This window comes from Adiantum capillus-veneris, chromosome 13 (genome assembly GCF_014529385.1).
Source record: "Adiantum capillus-veneris isolate H3 chromosome 13, ASM1452938v2, whole genome shotgun sequence".
NCBI lineage: Eukaryota > Viridiplantae > Streptophyta > Polypodiopsida > Polypodiales > Pteridaceae > Adiantum > Adiantum capillus-veneris.
The window spans coordinates 141558149-141578259 of NC_140943.1; the positions used below are offsets into that span (position 1 = coordinate 141558149).

A 20111-nucleotide genomic window follows, 5' to 3' on the forward strand; every position below is an offset into this window, starting at 1 on the left:
GTCTGGTCAGCCTTCCAAGGAGGTGATACATGCATTGTATCAAAGGATAATGTTTCTGCCATCCTATCACCTCCAGGCCTTTGAAGAAGCATTCTACACCGCTTCTTCACCATCAACACTGATATATTCGGCTCAACACTGCTGGATTTACATGCAAGATATGAGTCCCTGCTCAAGATGCGCGAAATCATAAGATGAAGAAGCAGATCAACAGCCATGTCGGGGACGACATGAGCAAGGAGGGGGGGAGTGTTAGAAGCTAAACACACCCTACGGAAACTGACTACTTGGCACATTATCATTTTTTGTAATTATTCATTTTTTGAGAAAACTCGACACTTCACCTTGTAAATATTGGGTCTTACAGAAGTTTCCAGATTGTATCCCAGTTTTGACAGTTAGATTGAGTAGATAGTTGATTTGGAACTCTACGGTTTGAGAATTGTAAGGTATTTATACCACGTTTTGACCTTAATGAAAGACCTTTTGTCATTTTTAAAAAAGTTTGAAGTCTGTGAGTGAGCGTACTGTGTACGAGAGAGAGTGTGAGATTCATCTTGACGCTATGTGGGCACCGGTGGTCGGAATCGAGTGCGGAGAAGTGTAGCGTGTTGCCCCCGACGAGAGCTACGCATCGATACGTACATTGCGCGCATACGGCCCACTTTTGCGAGCTCCATCTACAAGCTTCATTTGGGGATTCGGTGAGCATACATTGTCAGATTTTACATTGTAGCATATCCACGCGTTCACATTGAGTAGAGCTACACATTAGGCACTTTAGATTTTGGAAACAAAGACCTGCAAATTTCGGCCATACATCCTACGTGATTTTGCACCGGGTGTTTTGGGTTGGGGTTTTGGTTCATAGACCTTAGGGAGAGCGACCTATTGGTGTTAGTAGGGTCTCCTTCAAGTTCTGTGGTGTTTGGAGATTGTTTGATGGGTGTCGGCTCTAGAAAGCGTTGTAGAAAGTTTCCTCTTATGCACTCTTGAAGGCTGTGACTTAGACATTGGGTAGAGACCTCTGTAGGAGTTAGTTAGGAGTTGGTCAAGTGTAGGTTGACACTCTATGCTTGCTTCCACGTGCCTGCGGGTTGAGATTCGTCCTTAGCTGACAAATCTTGTTAGGTGAGTTCTCGCTGTGCTGACGTCCGTCGCGGTGTATATGTCCAACAGGCTCCAATTGAGGATTTAAAAAGATTGGCATATACTCCACAACCTGAGTACTTTGAATCTATCCACTCACATCAGACATGGACCCCTTGGCCTACTCGACCCAATGTAGGGCCCTTTGGTCCTAGGAACCTGCCTTAGACATAAATTCCTATATCCCCTTGCATATCCAAGAGCTTCATACATGCCTTGATACATGTCTTACTAGCATACATATCCGTGCATGTGTCCACTTCGATTCACCGACTAGCTTTGGCTACACGATCATTGCCCAACCGCCTTGTTGAACATTCACATTCAACCACACATAGGCTTACTAACCTAAAAATTTGGGACATATGCAAAACAAACACACTCTCCACACCAAACTTGCTACCATTTATACAAAACCTATCTCCTACTATTGAGAACACACCAGAAGAGAAGAACAAATAGATAATAGGTAGAGAATGCAATCCCAAAGTATGTAGAATATGCACACGGGATGATATATATAAAGAGGGTACTTAGGGCTATATTTAGAGTAGCTTCATATATAAGGTCAACAACCCCGCTCATACAAAGTTCCTTAACTGTGGATTGTAGACATGTAGTAGTGTTAGTGTGTATACGCGCTTCACCAGTGGCACTTTTCTCCCACTGGTTTTTTCCCCCTGGACATCTGGTGTGAAAGGAAACCTTATCTCTTAGGGTTTCATATAAGCTTTGTAGCTCTGAGTTTGTATATACACTATTATCTAATACAGAGAGAGAGACTACAGAGATCTCGTACGCAAGCTCTGTGTCTTCTCCTTCTCCATCTTCTTCCTACTCTGAGTTGTTGTATTCCTTTTGTTTCCTGTTTCATCATCTTCAACAATTGGTATCAGAGCAAGGTGATTTCCAGAGCCTCTACTCGCGTTTTCGCGTCCGCGCGCGCAATCGCAGTTTTCAGGCAGTTTTCGAAAAATTTACTCGTGGGAGCATCCTCGACGTTCCGGGAGTATTCTGAGTAGGTGACCTGGAGTTTTACCCCCCTTTCAAAGCCGTTCGAGCCCTCAGAATTTTGTTCTGAGCAGCGTAGCAGAAGTTACTTTTCGGAGGCGTTTAGATCAAGAGGGTGTGCTTTTTGACAGATTTTCTTCAGGTAAACAGTTCTTTTGGGAAGCAGCTTGTCGTAGCTTTGTGCTAAGATTTTTTGTAGAGTTTTGCTTGCATTGGAGAGGAGATTTGTGAATCTCTTGGAGGTTCTTTTTCTCTCTTGTGTGCATCCACAGTATGGCTCAATCTACGGAGAAAGAGATTTTTGGTGCGTTTACATCCGAAGACAAATTGGATGGTACCAACTATTCTCTTTGGTCTTTTATGGCCAAAAATGTTTTGTTTGGTAAAGGATTGTGGGATTTTGTATCTGGAGATAAAGTTCGTCCAGTTAGCATTGCACCTACCACGCCTGGTCGTGGTGCATCTAATGGTGCATGACCCTCACAAGTCACTCCAGAGCAAAAGAGATGGGATACTAAAGATGCACAAGCTATGGTTGTGATTTCCTTAACCATAAAGAGGACAATCACACCACATATCAGATCTTGCAGAACTTTTGAGGATGCTTGGAACACTCTGCAAGCTATGTTTGGAGGAAGAAACGCTGCCAGAATAGAGTTTTTGAAGAAACAACTTGACAAAATACAGATGGACGAAGGTGACGATATTGTCGAGCATCTTACAAAAATCAGGGATCTTAAAGAGCAATTGCTTAGCATTGATGAAGTGATTCCAGAGAAGGACTTGGTTTCCAAAACACTCAATTCACTACCACCATCTTATCTGACTTTTCAGACTTCTTTGACTCTGTCTTTGCGAGCTAATCCTGAGCCTCTTCATTTTGAAGAGTTAGTGGCTTTGCTATTGCAGGAGGATCAATCACGTAAGAACAAGTCTTTACAGGTGGATGGTATGGATCATGCTCTTGTTGTACAGAACAAAAACAAGGGTAAAGAGAGTGCTCATTACTCCAAGTCTAGTGCAAGACAACCTTCAGAGAAGTCTAAAGGTGATTCCGACAAGTCCAAGAAGAAAGGTAAATGTCACTACTGCAAGAAACCTGGTCACTACATTAGTGAGTGTAAAAAGCGAATTGCTAAAGAAAAGAAAAAAGAGTCAAGTTTGGTTGTTTCAGCTTCTAGTGATTCTTCTATAGCTAAAGAAGAGTCTGCAAACTTTGTGCAGGATTCTTATGCTTTTGTAGTATGTTCGGATTTTTCTGCTTACAGTGTTGACAAGACACAAATGATTTGGTACTTTGATAGTGGTGCATCCAGGCATATTACTTCAAGGAAGGATTTGTTTTGTTCATTGGATGCAGCTCCAGCAGGAAAGAAGGTGACATGTGCAAATAATGCTTCTTATCCAATCAAAGGCATTGGTAAGATTTTGATTACCATTTCAGATGGTTCAGATTTATGCTTGCCAGATGTCTTATATGTTCCAGGGATCAAGAAGAATTTGTTGTCTGTATCCTCTCTTGCAAAAAATGGTCTTCCGGTCATTTTTGAGGATGATAGATGTGTTGTACGAGATCGAGAGAATGGTTATTCTCTTATCACTACAGGTACGCTGGAAATTGGACTATTTGTGCTAGATCGTTATGAAAAGCAGATTCAGGTATGTATTGCAAAAACAAGGACTCAGGCCATGCAAGATGCTGAGTTGTGGCATGCTAGATTTGGGCATGTTAGTTATGGCAGTTTGATGACTTTACAACGTTATAATATGGTGCATGATTTGTCTTTATTGGAGATGCCACCAAGACATGTATGTGAAGGTTGCGTTCTTGGAAAGATGCACAGATTTGCATTTTCGCAGGATGGTTCAGTTAGAGGGACACGAAAGTTGCAGCTTGTACACAGTGATGTATGTGGTCCTATGAGGACGCCATCTATAGGAAACAGCCTTTATTTTGTGACCTTCATTGATTACTTTTCCAGGTTTTGTTGGGTGTATCCACTCAAAGCAAAGTCAGATGTGTTTGCAGTTTTTCAACATTATGTCGCCATGGTTGAAAATGAAACAGGTTGCAAAGTACAGACTCTTCGTACCGATCGAGGAGGTGAATACATGTCAGGTGCATTTAAGGATTTTTTGGGAAAGAAAGGCATTAAACACCAATGCACTATGCCATACACACCACAACAGAATGGTGTTGCAGAAAGGAAGAGCAGGTCTTTAATGGAGACGGCTAGATGTATGCTCAAGTCTAAGAGTTTGCCTCATAAGCTATGAATGGAGGCAGTTGCTTGTGCATCACATGTTTTGAACAGGTGTCCTACTCGTGCCTTGAAGACCATTACTCCATATGAAGCTTGGTATGACAGAAAACCTTCAGTCAGTTATCTTCGTGTTTTTGGTTGTCTTGCTTATGCTCACATCCCTCAGCAGTTACGTGGAAAGCTTGATGATAAGGTAATCAAATGTATATTTGTGGGGTACAATAGTGGAAGTAAAGGTTATAGACTTTACAATCCTACTACAAACAAGATTTTTGAAAGTCGTGATGTAATTTTTGCAGAAACTACTGCTCAACCTATGGTTGCTTTTGATGTACCTCATATGCAGACACATGATGTATTTGAAGGTTTTCTTCCTTCTTTTGTGCAGAATCAAGAATCACAACAGGTTGATAATCTTGATCAATATTTTGATCAGCATGTGACACCTCATGATGTAGAGGAAATTGTGCGTGAAGAGCAAGAAGTTCTCAGGGAAGAAAGAACCTTGCCTAAATGGGTTCAGAAAACTTTGCAGGATAGCAAGTTGGATGCACCGTTGCCACGAAAAACACGTGCTGGTACTACTTTTGGCAGAGAGCAAGTAGATTTGGCTTGCTTTAGCACTCTTTGTGATGCAGATGAGCTTGATTCATTTGAACAAGCTTTAGAGTGTGTTCAGTGGAAAGATGCTATGCAGCAAGAAATTGATTCTATTCATAAGAATCATACATGGGATCTAGTGGACTTGCCTATAGGTAAAAAGCCTATTGGTACAAAGTGGGTTTTTAAGGTAAAAAGGAAACAAGATGGTACTGTTGACAGGTTCAAAGCAAGGCTTGTGGCAAAAGGCTATGCGCAATAGAAAGGCATAGATTATGATGAAACATTTGCTCCTACTTCTCGTGCGTCCACAGTTAAATCACTAGTTGCAATTGCTGCTCATCATGGTCGGAAAGTGCATCAGTTGGATATCAAAACTGCTTTTTTGAATGGTGATTTGCAGGAAGAAGTTTATGTAATTCAACCAAGTGGTTTTTTTGTAAAAGGTCAAGAGCAAAAGGTATGTAGATTGCGTAAAGCTTTGTATGGTCTCAAACAGGCTCCAAGAGCATGGTATGAGAAGATACATACTTATTTGATTGGCCAGGGATTTCAGAATAGTCCAACAGAAAGTACTTTGTATGTCAAAAAGAGAGATGGAGTCCTCATTATGCTAACACTTTATGTGGATGATATGCTTCTTACAGGCAATACTGCAGATGAAATTGAAGAGTTTAAAGATGCTTTGAGAAAAACCTTTGAGATGTCTGATCTTGGTTTGCTACATTATTAATTGGGTATTCAGTTTGTGCAATCAGAGGATGGCATATACAGGTTGCAGGCAAAATATTTGCATAAAATTCTGGACAAGTTTGGTATGCAAAATTGTAAGCCAATCTCTACACCCGTAGAAACTGGATCAAAGTTGAGCATGCATGATGCTGGAGAAACTTTTGATGTACATACTTATGCAGCACCGGTTGGTTGCTTGATATATTTGGCAGGCAACACTCGTCCAGACATTCAATTTGGGGTTTCACAAGCAAGCAGATTTATGCACAGCCCAGATATGCATCATTGGCAGGCTATGAAGCGCATACTTCGTTACCTTTCAGGTACCCCTAATCTTGCCATGTTCTTTCCAAGGGGGGATATGTATGGAAAGCACAGTTCTATGCAGCTTCTTGGTTACAGTGATTCAGATTGGGCTGGTGATTTTGACACACGACATTCCACAAGTGGCAATTGTTTTTTCTTGGGAAATGCATGTATATCTTGGCTAAGCAAGAAGCAACCCACAGTGGCTACATCAACTTGTGAAGCTGAGTACAGGGCAGCTTTCACGGCAACAGTTGATTGTGTATGGATACGCAAGTTATTGGAAGATCTTTGTGAGTGTCAACAGGCACCCACTACCATTTTCACTAACAGCCAGAGTGCCATGGAAGTTGCAAGGAATCCAGTATTTCATGCAAGAACAAAGCACATAGAGGTTCACTACCACTATGTCAGGGAAAGGCTACATGCAGGGGAGATCACACTAACTTATTGTCCTACACAGGATAACATTGCAGATCTATTTACGAAGGCGTTATCACGAGAAAAGTTTGAAGCTTTCCAAAAAGCTTTGGGCTTACTCTCATACACATGATGATCTGCTACCTTGTACGGATTCACACTATCACTACAGGGGGGATTTGTAGACATGTAGTAGTGTTAGTGTGTATACGTGCTTCACAAGGGGCACTTTTCTCCCACTGGGTTTTTCCCCCTAGACATCTGGTGTGAAAGGACACCTTATCTCTTAGGGTTTCATATAAGCTTTGTAGCTCTGAGTTTGTATATACACTATTATTCTAATACAGAGATCTCGTACACAAGCTCTGTGTCTTCTCCTTCTCCATCTTCTTCCTACTCTGAGTTGCTGTCTTCCTTCTGTTTTCTGTTTCATCATCTTCAACATGGCTGAAAAAATCTTGGGGGCTCAAGAGAAAAACCCACAGCCCTATATATACCCATCGTTATACTCAGGGGGTTCACCGTTCAATACCCCCTATATAACATGCGTTCATGAGGTATTAAAAAACCAATCTATTTACATGTATGAGTGAATAAAATGACCCTTTTTTTGGATTTTTTCTTCAAGATTGAATATAAAAACCCCTCATTTTAATGTATCTCTAGTAAATTGCCTAAAATTTTTGCATTTCAAAACCCCTCCTTTTCAACTCACGTTACACATTGACATGATTACATAGTGCACCTCTCGAGCCCTTATATTAATATATTATTCAATTTACAAAAATGGTTTATAAGGTGCTAGCTACATCACTTCTATTATATACAACCATGGCCTCAAAGGTGTTGACAATGGAAGACCAAGACGAGAGAGAGAGAGAGAGAGAGAGAGAGAGAGAGAGAGAGAGAGAGAGAGAGAGAGAGAGAGAGAGAGAGAAGACTTCACAATTGCAAACCTCAAAGTGTGTCTACTGATCACACAGATGCATTTATATAGAGGGTACCAGGGTGCTATATATAGAGATACTATATATAGCTCAACACCCCCACTCATATGAAGGTCCCTAATTGTGGATGAAAAAACCCTTGGGGGATTCAAGGGAAAAACCCACAGCTCTATATATACCCACCGTTGTATTAAAATATTTTAAATATACATTTACAATGTTCAAAGAATCTACATCACTCCTGTTTTACAATGTGCTCTTTCAAGGGTCTTAAATAACCCTATATATACAGTTAGCAGCTTGAATATCTTTGCGCCTCTATACACACTGCTTGATGTGACTTGCATCCTGTAAACAACATCAACTCAAGAAACATATCGAGATGTGAAGGTTAGAAATAACCACATCACATTGTCCTTAGAGACGGTTCGCGACGCCATTCTAGAGACGACATAGAAACAAACATAATATCAATGTAATCACATGTGCACACATATATACAAAGCCGAGATGTAATGAACATATCGGGGCCCCCAAGATCTCAACAATTGGTAGCTATTATCATCATGGCTTTACGTACAATGGCATCACGGTATTCACCATGGCATAAGAGACACTTAAAAACTTATAAATAGGAATAATCATTATGGCTTTACATACCATGGCATCGGGAGACACTTTCAACAAATAAAAACATTGAAATAGCAATAATCATCATGGATTTACATACCATGGCATATGGCATTTCTTATGGCACTAGAGACGCTCATAAAAACTTTGAAATAGCAATCATCATGGATTTACATACCATGGCATCAAAAATGTTTTCTTCAAATCAAGATTGTAAAATAGTAATCACCATCATGGCTTTACATACCATGGCATCAATGACGCTAGTTTTGTGCAAAATTTGCAAAACCTCAACACAATGATTAGTCAGTAGATAATGGCTTAATAAATCTTGTCATCTCTACAACGATGATTTAAATGAAAACCATCACACACGTTAGTATATGATCACACAAGACGATCACAAATTTACGTAAAGTATGTTATGACAAATTGAAACAAGAACAATAGAAACAAATTACAAGAACTGATGCTCAAAAAATCGATGATAAAATAACAAAAACATCATTTTTTAAATTTGACATAGAAGTGACGGAAGTAAGTCTATAACATTAGCATGACTTTTAAAAGTTTCACATAGAATTGACAAAAGGAATCAAGATCGAGTCCTACTGATAGACGAAGATGATGAACATTAATCACAGTCAAGATATACCTTGAAGCCCAGAGGAAAAGCCTTAACACAGGTATGTTCTATGATAGAAAACTAGTACTGTACAAGATTAACAAAACAATTGAAAAACCACTTCGGGCCATTTAATTATCAACACTTGCATTTGGCATGGGGATCAATCTATGAAAACACGTCATGGGTAAGGCAGACAAGGTATAACCAACACTTGAGTTTGCTATTTTTGGACAGAAGATGGTCGTGCATGATATTTTGAAAGATCGCGAACATTGATAGGGCTAATTTGGGTGCTCATTGCTTTGTAGTCATGCCAGACCAGTGCAGTCCCGTCCTAAACCATCACCACTTGAACTAGTCTCGGTCTGCAAAACTTCGACTAAGCTTGCATAGCTTCGACTAGGCCTACAGAACTATATTAACTCTCACCAGTGGCCTCGCTACTCCCGACTCTTTCTTATTTTACAGAATACTCTCAACACCATTTTGTTGCAACTTCTATGTAGATTTTGCACAAAGTCAGCATCTATTCTATATATATATATCAAAGTCGTATATTTTGGTACAGCTTGAATATTTAACTGCTACCATACAAGCTAAATATAGCCAAGGGAAGTGCTAAAGAAAGATGATCTCACGATTGATGCAAGAGCTATGATCTCTGGACTGCTATTCTAACTAGAGTAATATTGTTGCAGCTTTCTTGGGCCTCACGCTTATAAGCTCTATATTCATGGCGTGCTATCTTGATAGCCTGACTCTCTCCTGATTCTCTCTCTTGCAGCGCCATGCTCCTTGGGTCACGAGTTTGTCGACTCACTGATTAACGTAGCATGATCTACCTATACCTCTAGAAACTTTGTCAACCATAGAAAACTACAATTTTGCGATGAAAACCATTACGAAACAGTATACACGCTCATCAGAACTAGTTAGAAAACCTAGAATAGATTCGTGCTTAGTTTCATCGTCTCATAAGGTCTATGTCTCTGGTTGTGGGGACACTAGGAGGATGTATTGATCAAGAAGGTGGCCAGCCCATGCTCATAAACTAAGCAGACACTTCAAAAATAATTAAAAAGAGTATCTCACAGAAGGTAGTCGGCCCATGCTCACAAACTAGTTAAGCAGACACTTCAAGAATTAATGAATAAAAAGAAATTTTCTTGAAACAAAAAAAAGCAAAAAATAAATACGACTTATCTGTGTCTTTAATTATAAAGATGCTTTTCGGCCCAGATTGTGATGACTCATAGAAGTGAAAAGATCGATTATCTACACGATAAGAAAAGTGCCGTCTAGTGGATGAGAAGAGCTCTGATACCATGTTGACAATGGAAGACCGAGATGATAGAGAGAGAGAGAGAGAGAGAGAGAGAGAGAGAGAGAGAGAGAGAGAGAGAGAGAGAGAAAGAGAGAGCATAGAAATAGAGAGGCTCAATGAAATGATTTGATTTACTCTTCAAATACTTCAAAGAATTTTGTGGATCATCTTTAGCTTTGATGAATGTATACCATCTCTAAGATACTTCACTTTGTGTATGAGTTGTGTATAATTTGTCAATATCACAAAATTGAAGAGCACAAGATATAAATCATATCATTGTTAGAGAATACACGGACATAATGTTTTTGGAGACGATCTATAACACCTCAAAACGCATTCACACAAACTATATTAAATCAAGATTAAACCCATGTATATATTATACCATCTTCTTAACATGAACTCCATCCAACATAATATAAAACAACAAATAATAAATTATCGTGAAACAATAATCATATGAATCATAATGAATAATCATGGAATAACACAATAGAATAATAGTCGTGAGATTCATAATAAATGATAACAAATCATTATGGAATAACATTACAACATCATGAAGCACTTATGTGAAATAATAAATATCTTAAACACAATATGTCATGAAACAATGGCATAAAGTCAAAGAACATTAAATATATAAATCATTCTGAATCAATATAATATAGTACCATGACATAATGAAGAAACTCCATAGAGCAATTATTGTTGCAATCACAACAAATTATCATGAAAGAATACCATGGTATTATAAAATAATTAGAAAGAACAAAATCATGACACCATAACAAACCATCAAGAATAACACCATAGCATCATGGAACAACACCATATATCATAACACATTATCATGAAACAACACCATGAAATAAAAAAATTCTCCATGATAAATGAATCATTATGGAATGATATCACGGTACCCTAGAGAAAATCCATGAAGAAATAAATATCTCAAACATAGAAAAATATCATCAAATAAGTTAATGAAACAATATCATAACATCATTAAACAATCGTCTCAATCATTTGAATTCAATATAAAACAATATCATGACATAATGAAGCAACACCATATATTAATAATAATTTCAGTCATAATCAATTATCATGGAAAAGAACCATGGTATCACTCTTTTTATCTTAAAAATTATATATCATAAAGTACCATGATAGTATCATACAACAAGCATCTCAATCATTGTGAAATAATATGAAATAGTATCATGATATAACGTAAAAACTTCATAGAGTATTAACTATTTCAATCATAGAAAATTATCATGGATTAACACCATGGAATCATGGCACAACACCATGGGGAAAAAATGAACGTGATAATAAGGGATTATCATGGAACTAAGATATCATTATGAAATAACTATATGGAAATAAAACTATTTGGATCATAATGAGTCATCATGGAATAACATCACGGCATCATGGAGAAAATCCAGCTTTATGGCATCATAGAATGCATCCATAGAATAATAAATATCTTAAACATGACAAAATATCATGAAACAAGATTAAAAACCAAAAGCACAAAAGGGTGTAAGCATGTTAACTTGTCATGCTTTTTGTGCTAGTTATCATGTGGCAACAAGCATATCTTGTAAGCATAATGAGAGTGTAACTTTTCAAACGTGTGGGAATCCATCAAATATTTCAAAATAGGGGGACCACCCTGAATCCACTTTCCTGACCATTTACGCAGTGTTACTCTGAGGGGAGTGGCGCAGTCAAAATGCATGGAGAGAAGCGGAGTGGGGCAGTCAACATGCATGGAGAGAAGCGGGGAGCAGGGGCCAGAGGTAAGAGAGAACCAGAAACAAAGTCGAGGGCTGAACTTTCTCTTGATTCTTCTCCGCCCGGAAAAAGGGTGAAGCTCTCTGATTCCCCAGCATCCCCAATGGCAAAGACCTTGCATACAAAGGGGAAGGATGACTGAGGCACTCTCTCTCTCTCTCTACCTCATTATGATTTGCGAGGATAGTTGCTGGTGCTGTCTTGGCTGGAGAGTTGTCCCTTGATGTCAGCTTTACTAGTAGGACATCTTGTGAATAGTCACTTGAAATACAATCACTCAAGTCGAAGTCTGGCTCAAGAAGCACAAACCAGTGTTTTATTTGAACCTTGCAATTGGAAGGAAGTGCTGAATACTGCACTTTCCTACTGTTAACACACTCCTGGCTACATTATTTTTTACCTACCAACAAATAGAAAAATCTTCTAATCTTGTGATATTGGGGGTGTGAAGGCGGATGGAAAGCTCCAAAGTTTATAGCCCCAGTACAGAGCAAGTTCTGTACTACAGCACAAGAGTTCAATGATGTTCATGGCCTCTCCCTGGCTGGTGCCAGCCCCAAACTAGTGAGGTGGGATCAGATTAGTGATGTGGAGTTGTTCAGTGTTTTCACAGATTCAAAGAATCGTAGTCACTATCGCATTAAATGCAGTTGTTTGCGTACTGATATGTTCGACCAAGTGATGCAGCTGCACTACAAGGTGTACTAAAAGCCCCCAACAAAGATGGAGATCAACTCTGCATTTGCCAAGGGGTTTGTAAAAGAATTCATCCCGGTGGCAATTGCAAGTAGCTCAACCATGCAATTCAATTGGGTTGAATTCCCTGTCCAACATTTGCAGGACCTCCGAGAGAAAGGGCACTACAAGGCCCATGTCAAAGTGGAGGATGCGCAATGTATGTCAAAACATCGAGGAGGTGCAAGCTAAAATGAAGGAGGATACCAAGGAGACACCCATCTCTCGCCATAGCACTCACCAGCAGGCTGAAAGCCTGTCATTTTTTGACATTGAGAATTTGCAGCGCATAAAGGCTGCCTTTGAAATTCTTAGCAAACAACTGCAAGATGCTAAAGAACATCTTCTAACTGCAAAATTAGAGTTTGAAGCTGCGAGGGTTGTCCAAGCAAGCAATGCTAGGGTCACCCCAATTGTGCTTGCTATGAGACAAAAGCTTCACGACACTGAAAATGAATTACAAAGGTTACTACAGAGCGACAGCATGGATGCAAAGAGGGAAATAGAGTGTAAAGTAAAAATAGAGACATTGGAAGGTTTGGCATTTTGTGACAATGAGGACACTCTTGCTGCTGACTCAACTTGTCAGTGTGTAAGTGCGTGACTTTTATGCTTCCACTGTATAATTGGAATATGTGCACAACAAACCTATGTACTTACCATGATCCTCTTTTTTTTGGTGTGCAGATTAATGTGGAGGTTATGGAAGCAAAAGTGAATGCATGTGAAGGTCAACTGCAGCTCCTAATGCACATGAGCAAGATGCTACAAGGCTCCTCCATTCCCGCTGCCCTTTGTAATATGGCTATGGGCACTTTTACAGAAATTATAGAAGGGCTATGCGATGGGATGATGATCAACCCGTGCAGTGGTTGTAGTTTTCCACTTAAAGTAAAGGGAACCAATGCCACGGTCAAGATGCCCTGTGGGCATAGCTACCACTTTCTCTGCTTTGCAGCTGCATGCTCCTTGTCAACAAAATGTAGAGCTGTGACCTGCCAGCAAAGGATACCACAAGAATGGTGTTGGAAACCCACAAGGCAAAGACATCCAATCACACCAACATCTGGTAAGATTGTACAGGGTGTGCTAATTAGCATACCCAGTGTGTTAATTAGAATATTGAGTGTGTTAACTGGATATGCTAATTAGCATATCTTGTATGCTGATTAGCATACTAGGTATGCTCATTAGCATACTGGATATGCTCATTAGGATATTGGATATGCTCATTAGGATACTGGATATGCTCATTAGCATACAAGATATGGTAATTAGCATACTGGATATTCTAATTAGCATACCTAGTGAGAATATTGAGTGTGTTAGTTGGATATGCTAATTAGCATATCTTGTATGCTAATTAGCATACCCTGTGCTCAGTGTACAGATTAGAGTAAGTTTGGCATATTAGCATATCTAGTAAGTTAACTACCATATCCAAATTCTAACTAGCAAACTGTATATGTTGATTAGCAAATTGTATATGATGATTAGCATACTGGATATGCTAATTAGCGTACTGGGTATACTGATTAGCATACTGGATATGCTAATTAACATACTGGGTATGTTAATTAGCATATTGGGAATGCTAATTAGCATACTGGGTATGTTGATTCACGTACTGAGTATGTTGGTTAGCATATTGGATATGTTAATTAGCATACTGGATATGCTAATTAGCATACTTGGAATGCTCATTAGCATATTGGGTATGCTAATTAGCATACTGGGTATGATAATTAGCATATTGGATATGCTAATTAGCATGCTGGGACTGCCAGTAGCTAGCATACAAGGACTGTCTTTTAGTGTACAGGGTGTGCTTATTAGCATACCCACAGTGTTAATTAGAATACTGAGTGTGTTGACTGGATATGCTAATTAGCATATCTTGTATGCTAATTAGCATACTTGTACTCAGTGTACAGACTAGAGTAAGTTTGTCATAATGGCAAATCTAGTAAGTAAGCTACCATCTCCAGACGCAAACCAGCATATTGGATATGCTAGTTAGCATACTCAGCAATTCGAATTAGCATACTGGGCTTGTCAGCATAATGGATTCCAATGTATGCTAGGCTGCACACATAGTCAAAGCATATCAAACATTTTATAGCATACATGACATGCTTATATGAGTCTTAATCCACTTTTTTTGTTGCAGGCCTGTGGCAGTCCCTCCATGATGTGGGCAGTGTGCATGACATGAAGGGCAAGGGAAAGGCTGTAATGGAGGACCTTTCGATCGAGGAGAGTGATGAGTTGGATATAGGTGAGAACCCTTCGACGGGGTGAAGGGGTGGATGAGGGCTCCCAACAGATGCCAAATGAAAGCATGAAAACAACGGAGGAAGGCGGTGATGTGAGCAGGAACTCAGAAGATGAAAAAGAAGATGATTTTTTTTTCATGGCTCCTCGTGTGCCAGCGATGCCTACTGCTACAACTAACAAAGCAGAAGCTTCTCAGCAGACAGTGGCTAGTGGCTCAGGGGAAACTTTGAAGAATGAAAACATAGAAGATGAGCAAGAAGTTGGTGACAACAGCCCTCTCGAGCGTTTTTTGCGTAAAGCTCAGCTGAAAAGAAAAGTTGGCCTTGAAGAGGTACCCGAAGACATTGCAAGCACAGCATGTGGTTCGGACAAGGCTGAAAGCTCCAAAGGTGAAAAGAAAGCCACCCGCTCAAGAGCTTGCAAAATTTTTTGTTAAGACTTATTGCTCCCTACCCGGTTGTGCCCTTCATTGTATATGCTAGACCATTTTGAAACCCAAATGCGTATTGTAACTGACATGCATTTTGTTTTCCAATGAAAATGTATTTTTGTGCAATATAAATCTGAGCAGAAGTTCATTGTAATAGTTCATTATAATTTTTGTGTTTTTTTTTTAACTTGTTTATTTCGTATCGCGGCTTCCCTGCAAAGGAAGAGAAACAGGCATTAATCGTCATGCCTGATGCAACTGTGGCCATGCAATGGCAGAAATTACGGAGATGGTGAGTCCACAAAGCCAGGCAGTTAAGGAGACAGAAAATGGAGATTGAAAAACGCCTTGAACGATATTCACAGCTTGCCCGTAGTATTATTGAGCGCCTAAATTATGTGCACCAAGTGGGCCGGTTATTTTTTATGAATGGTATCCTCTACCAGACCCAATATGGGTGCCTAAGCGTTTATGTGATGAAAAAAGGGCTCTGGTGTTGGACCTGAACGGTCTTTTGGTGGCAATGGTAGAGCCTTGCTTTGGTGAAAATCCCCTGGCATATGCAGATGAAATGCTGAAATACGATGTACTTGATAAGCAGGTGTTCTGTCACAAGGACAACCTTTTTTTTTTGGAGTGGTGCCTTGAGTTCTTTAATGTGTTTATATGGAGCACAAGCCTCCATAGTAAAGTCATGAGTATTTGCCGTACTGTTTTTAAAGAGCATGTGCCAAAGATTACTGGGTTTTTTGCTCAAGCGCACTGTACAAAGCAATCCTGGCAGATCCAGAGAAACCTGTGTTTATGAAAGACTTATCCTTGTTCTGGAAACACACTCCGGGGTACAACGCCCAAAACACACTTATAATCGATAATAGCTTCTACAAATTGTTTCAGAACCCACCACAAACTTGGCTTGTACTCCTAGTCTAGAGCACCAGAGTGCTGAGCAGAGGGAAACGTTCCTTATAGAAACTTTGAAGTCTTGGATTTTTCTTTGGCTCCAAACGGATGATTGGGAAGCATATGTTGCTGATAATGTGTTTGAGACAGGCTCAGATGAGTTTTCTGATGCAGTCGTCATACGTTTGCTTGACATTCAAAAAATGGATTTAGAGGCTAAAAGACTTGAAGAAATTCATCTCGCAAATAGCGGGAAGCTGACCTAGAAGCAGAAAGAGAGAAAGAAAAGCTGGAGAGGGAAAGAAGAGAAAGGGAGGAGCATAGTGCCAACCTAGAAGTAGAGGAGGAAGCAGAGAGAAAGGAGGAAGCAGAGAGAAAAGAAAAGAGGCAGCAGGAAGAAGAAAAATTGCGAGAAGGACAGTCCGGTCACTACACGCTCCCTCCGAGGAGGCCTAAAGGGTTTTGGGGGCAGTGGACTGTCATTGTAATATTGAACCCTATGTAAATAATTTGATGCTGGCAATTAATGTAAATAGTTTGATAGTTAGAACCAACTTTATAATAAAACTGCATACCCTTACAACAAAGTGGTATATAGAAAATCGAGTGGATACAACTTAAAAGTTGAAGGGCATGCTATTACAGATTGCTTCATAGCTTTCTAGAGTGATTGTGTACACCTGCCTTCTCCTTGGGACGTGCTCCATGGGTATTTGGATACATCGCACCAGATGTGAAAGTAGGTGGACCATAGACTGCTTGTGGTCTAGCTTGAAGGTGTATGCATCCAATTGCTTGTAATACAGTACTTGCACAACATATGAGCCTCTGTCAATTACATTGCTCCATTCATCAATGTACCCCTTCTCCACCTTCTCCTTTTTTGCAACACACTTGACCAGATAGAAATCCACATCTTCGGTGTTGGTTAAAGCATCTCGATTTATAGCAAATGTGTCTCCAGAACATAGAGCGCTACTCAACACATCATGATGACCTTCGTATGTGAAGTCATCATAGCCAACGACTTCCTCTGTCGAAACTTCATTTGTTTGCTCAAGTAATGGCAGCAGAATCTGATAATCCCAAGCCTTCACGTGAGCTTTATTGATGCAGTGATTCCACCTTCCGTTCATGCATGGCATCATAGAAGCATGCCAAATTTCTTGTTGCAAGGGCAGTTGGATCCTACGGGTTGTGATCACGAATAGCATGCAAAGAGCGAGTTTTTGCCACAGTGGCACAATTCCCCTTAACTTCCCTATTAACATCTCCCTCTTTAACCTCCCAAAACACACGAGCACATTCCCTTTCTTTTGAAGGATATGATGCAGTGCTCCCTGCGATAGGTTGGCCTGGCAATAAGCAACCGCATATGCTGCACACTGCAATATAGCTCCATTAGGTTTTAGTTGTTCATGGGTCAAGGTTCTTTTCACAACTGCTCCTGCACCATCATGCTCGCCCTTGCCATGCCCTGATCCAAAGAAGAACCATCTCATCCCAATCCATGTGAGTCCACCATATCTTGCAACAAAATAGAAAGGCCTGGCTCCCTTGAATTGCGAGGCCGCACCATATGACCACACCCAATGTTGTTGACACTCGCTTGTTGTAACCATTCACGGTGTAGCATGAAGCAATGTTGCACAAACAGTGTGTCATGCACCCTATCATTTGATATGAAGAAGTGGATCGTTTTGACCACCTCCCCTTCCTTTCCATATTATGTTATGTGTACAAAAATAGTTACTTGACTAGAGTGCCAATGCATTGACTGAATCTCATTTTGCTCCTTGAAGGTGTAATTTTCAGCAAAGTCAACAATTGAGACAATGACATCATCCGGAAAGCGAAGTATACAATCCTTATATTGTTGTCCTTGCCATCGTGCCACATAGTTATGAGTGATGAACAGCTTCAACTTGGTCTGCAACAGTCGAAGAAACTCCCAGCACTGCATTTCTTTATGCAAAAGATCTTTTCTTTTCTTACTGTTTCCATGCATGTCTTTTGCTTCTACATACGCAAATACTTTCACATTAATACTCTTACCTGGCTTTCCTGTTTCTAAGCAACATAATTCTAACTTCTTTACTCCACATATCTTACAGTCTCCCATCAGGCATTCCCTTCTATGGAAAATTTCATCTGCTGGCTTTGGACAGGCTTTGGACAGATAACGAACTCCCACATTTCTGTGACACCTTTGAACGTGTGATGTGAAGCCAAGCAGCCGCTGCTAATGTTCTTGCATGTAGCACAGATATTGCATACACAATTGCAACATGTATCATGCATCCCAAAAGCACGAGAGCGCATGTGGTTCAGTGAGTCTTTCAAAAAGGTCATCTGCACATGGTATTCGAAACACATACTCATCAACATACTAGTTAGCATACTCATCAGCATGCTAGTTAGCATGCTGAGTACGCTAACTAGCATACTAGCTGTGCTAACAAGCACAATCAGTGTGTAGTTTAGCATACGAGACATACTTATCAGCATGCTAGTTATCTTACTGAGTATACTCATCAGCATGCTAGTTATCTTATTGAGTATACTCATCAACATGCTAGTTATCATGTTGAGTATGCTAATTAGCATGCTGAGTATGCTAACTAGCATGCTGAGTTAGCATACTAGCTGTGCTAACTAGCATACTCATCGGCATACTAGTTAGCATACTAGCTGTGCTAACTAGCATACTCATCAGCATGCTAGTTAGCATGCTGAGTATGCTAGCTAGCATGCTGAGTATGCTAACTAGAATACTAGCTATGCTAACAAGCACAATGAGTGTGTAGTGTAGCATACGAGGCATACTCATCACCATGCTAGTTAGCATGCTGAGTTAGCATACTAGCTGTGCTAACTAGCATACTAGATGTGCTAACTAGCATACTAGATGTGCTACCTAGCATATTAGATGTGCTAACTAGCATACTCATCAGCATACTAGCTGTGCTAACTAGCATACTCATCAGCATGCTGAGTATGCTAGTTAGCATAGCTGAATATGCTAACTAGCATACTAGCTGTGCTAACAAACATAATCAGTGTATAATTTATCATATGATTCATTGTTAACCACATGAATGTGGGCTAAGAAGAATAGAAGGTATGCTAACTAGCATACATATTGTGTTAACCAGCACACTTATTATGTTGAACAGCATAGCCAACACACTACGAATGCTAACTAGCATAAATCAGCTTACCCATTATGCTACTTAGCATTCTCAGTTGTGCTAACTAGCATACTAGCTGTGCTAACAAGCAAAATCAGTGTGTAGTATAACATATGAGTCATGGTTAACCACACAAAGCGTGCTAAGAAGAATAGAAGGTATGCTAACTAGCATACATATTGTGTTAACCATCACACTTGTTATGCTGAATAGCATAGCCAGCACACTAGCATAAAAGGTGTTAAAGTAGCATACATATTGTGCTAACCAGCGTAGTCCTCAAGATCACTAGGCATACTAACTAGCATAAGATTTATGTTGAACACCATACCCACCATACAGGAATGCTAACTAGCATATACCATAAACCAACTTACCCATTATGCTAGTTAGCATATTACGAAAGGTAGCTAGCATACTCATTGTGCCAAAGAACATTCTGAGCATGCTAGTTAGCATAATAGGTATGCTAACTAGCATAAAGGGTGTTATAGTAGCTTACATATTGTGCTAGACAGCATATTTATCATGCTAAACAACATACCCAACATACTAGGAGTGAGACTATGCTAACTAGCACACATGCTAGGTGGCATACATAGCATAACATATTGTGATAACTAGCATGCTATGTATGCTTGGTAGATTACTAGCATGCCAGAATGCATACGTTATGACGCAAGTATGTCATTCATCACCTGAGACTCATCCAGAAGGTGCACAGGGTGTTTTATGTAGCTTTTCCTTCCCAC

The 20111-nt window shown here is 39.8% G+C and overlaps 1 protein-coding gene and 1 pseudogene across 1 annotated transcript; one reads left to right on the forward strand and one right to left on the reverse strand.

Moving 5' to 3' along the window:
* The first annotated feature begins 2520 nt into the window (after nt 1-2520).
* Nucleotides 2521-16434, forward strand: LOC147444986 (uncharacterized; annotated as a pseudogene).
* A 351-nt stretch (nt 16435-16785) lies between these two features.
* Nucleotides 16786-17382, reverse strand: LOC147444987 (uncharacterized). The gene has a single exon (XM_086528162.1). It carries the CDS (start codon nt 17380-17382, stop codon nt 16786-16788), a length of 597 nt encoding a protein of 198 aa, XP_086384288.1.
* Between the last annotated feature and the right edge of the window lie 2729 nt (nt 17383-20111).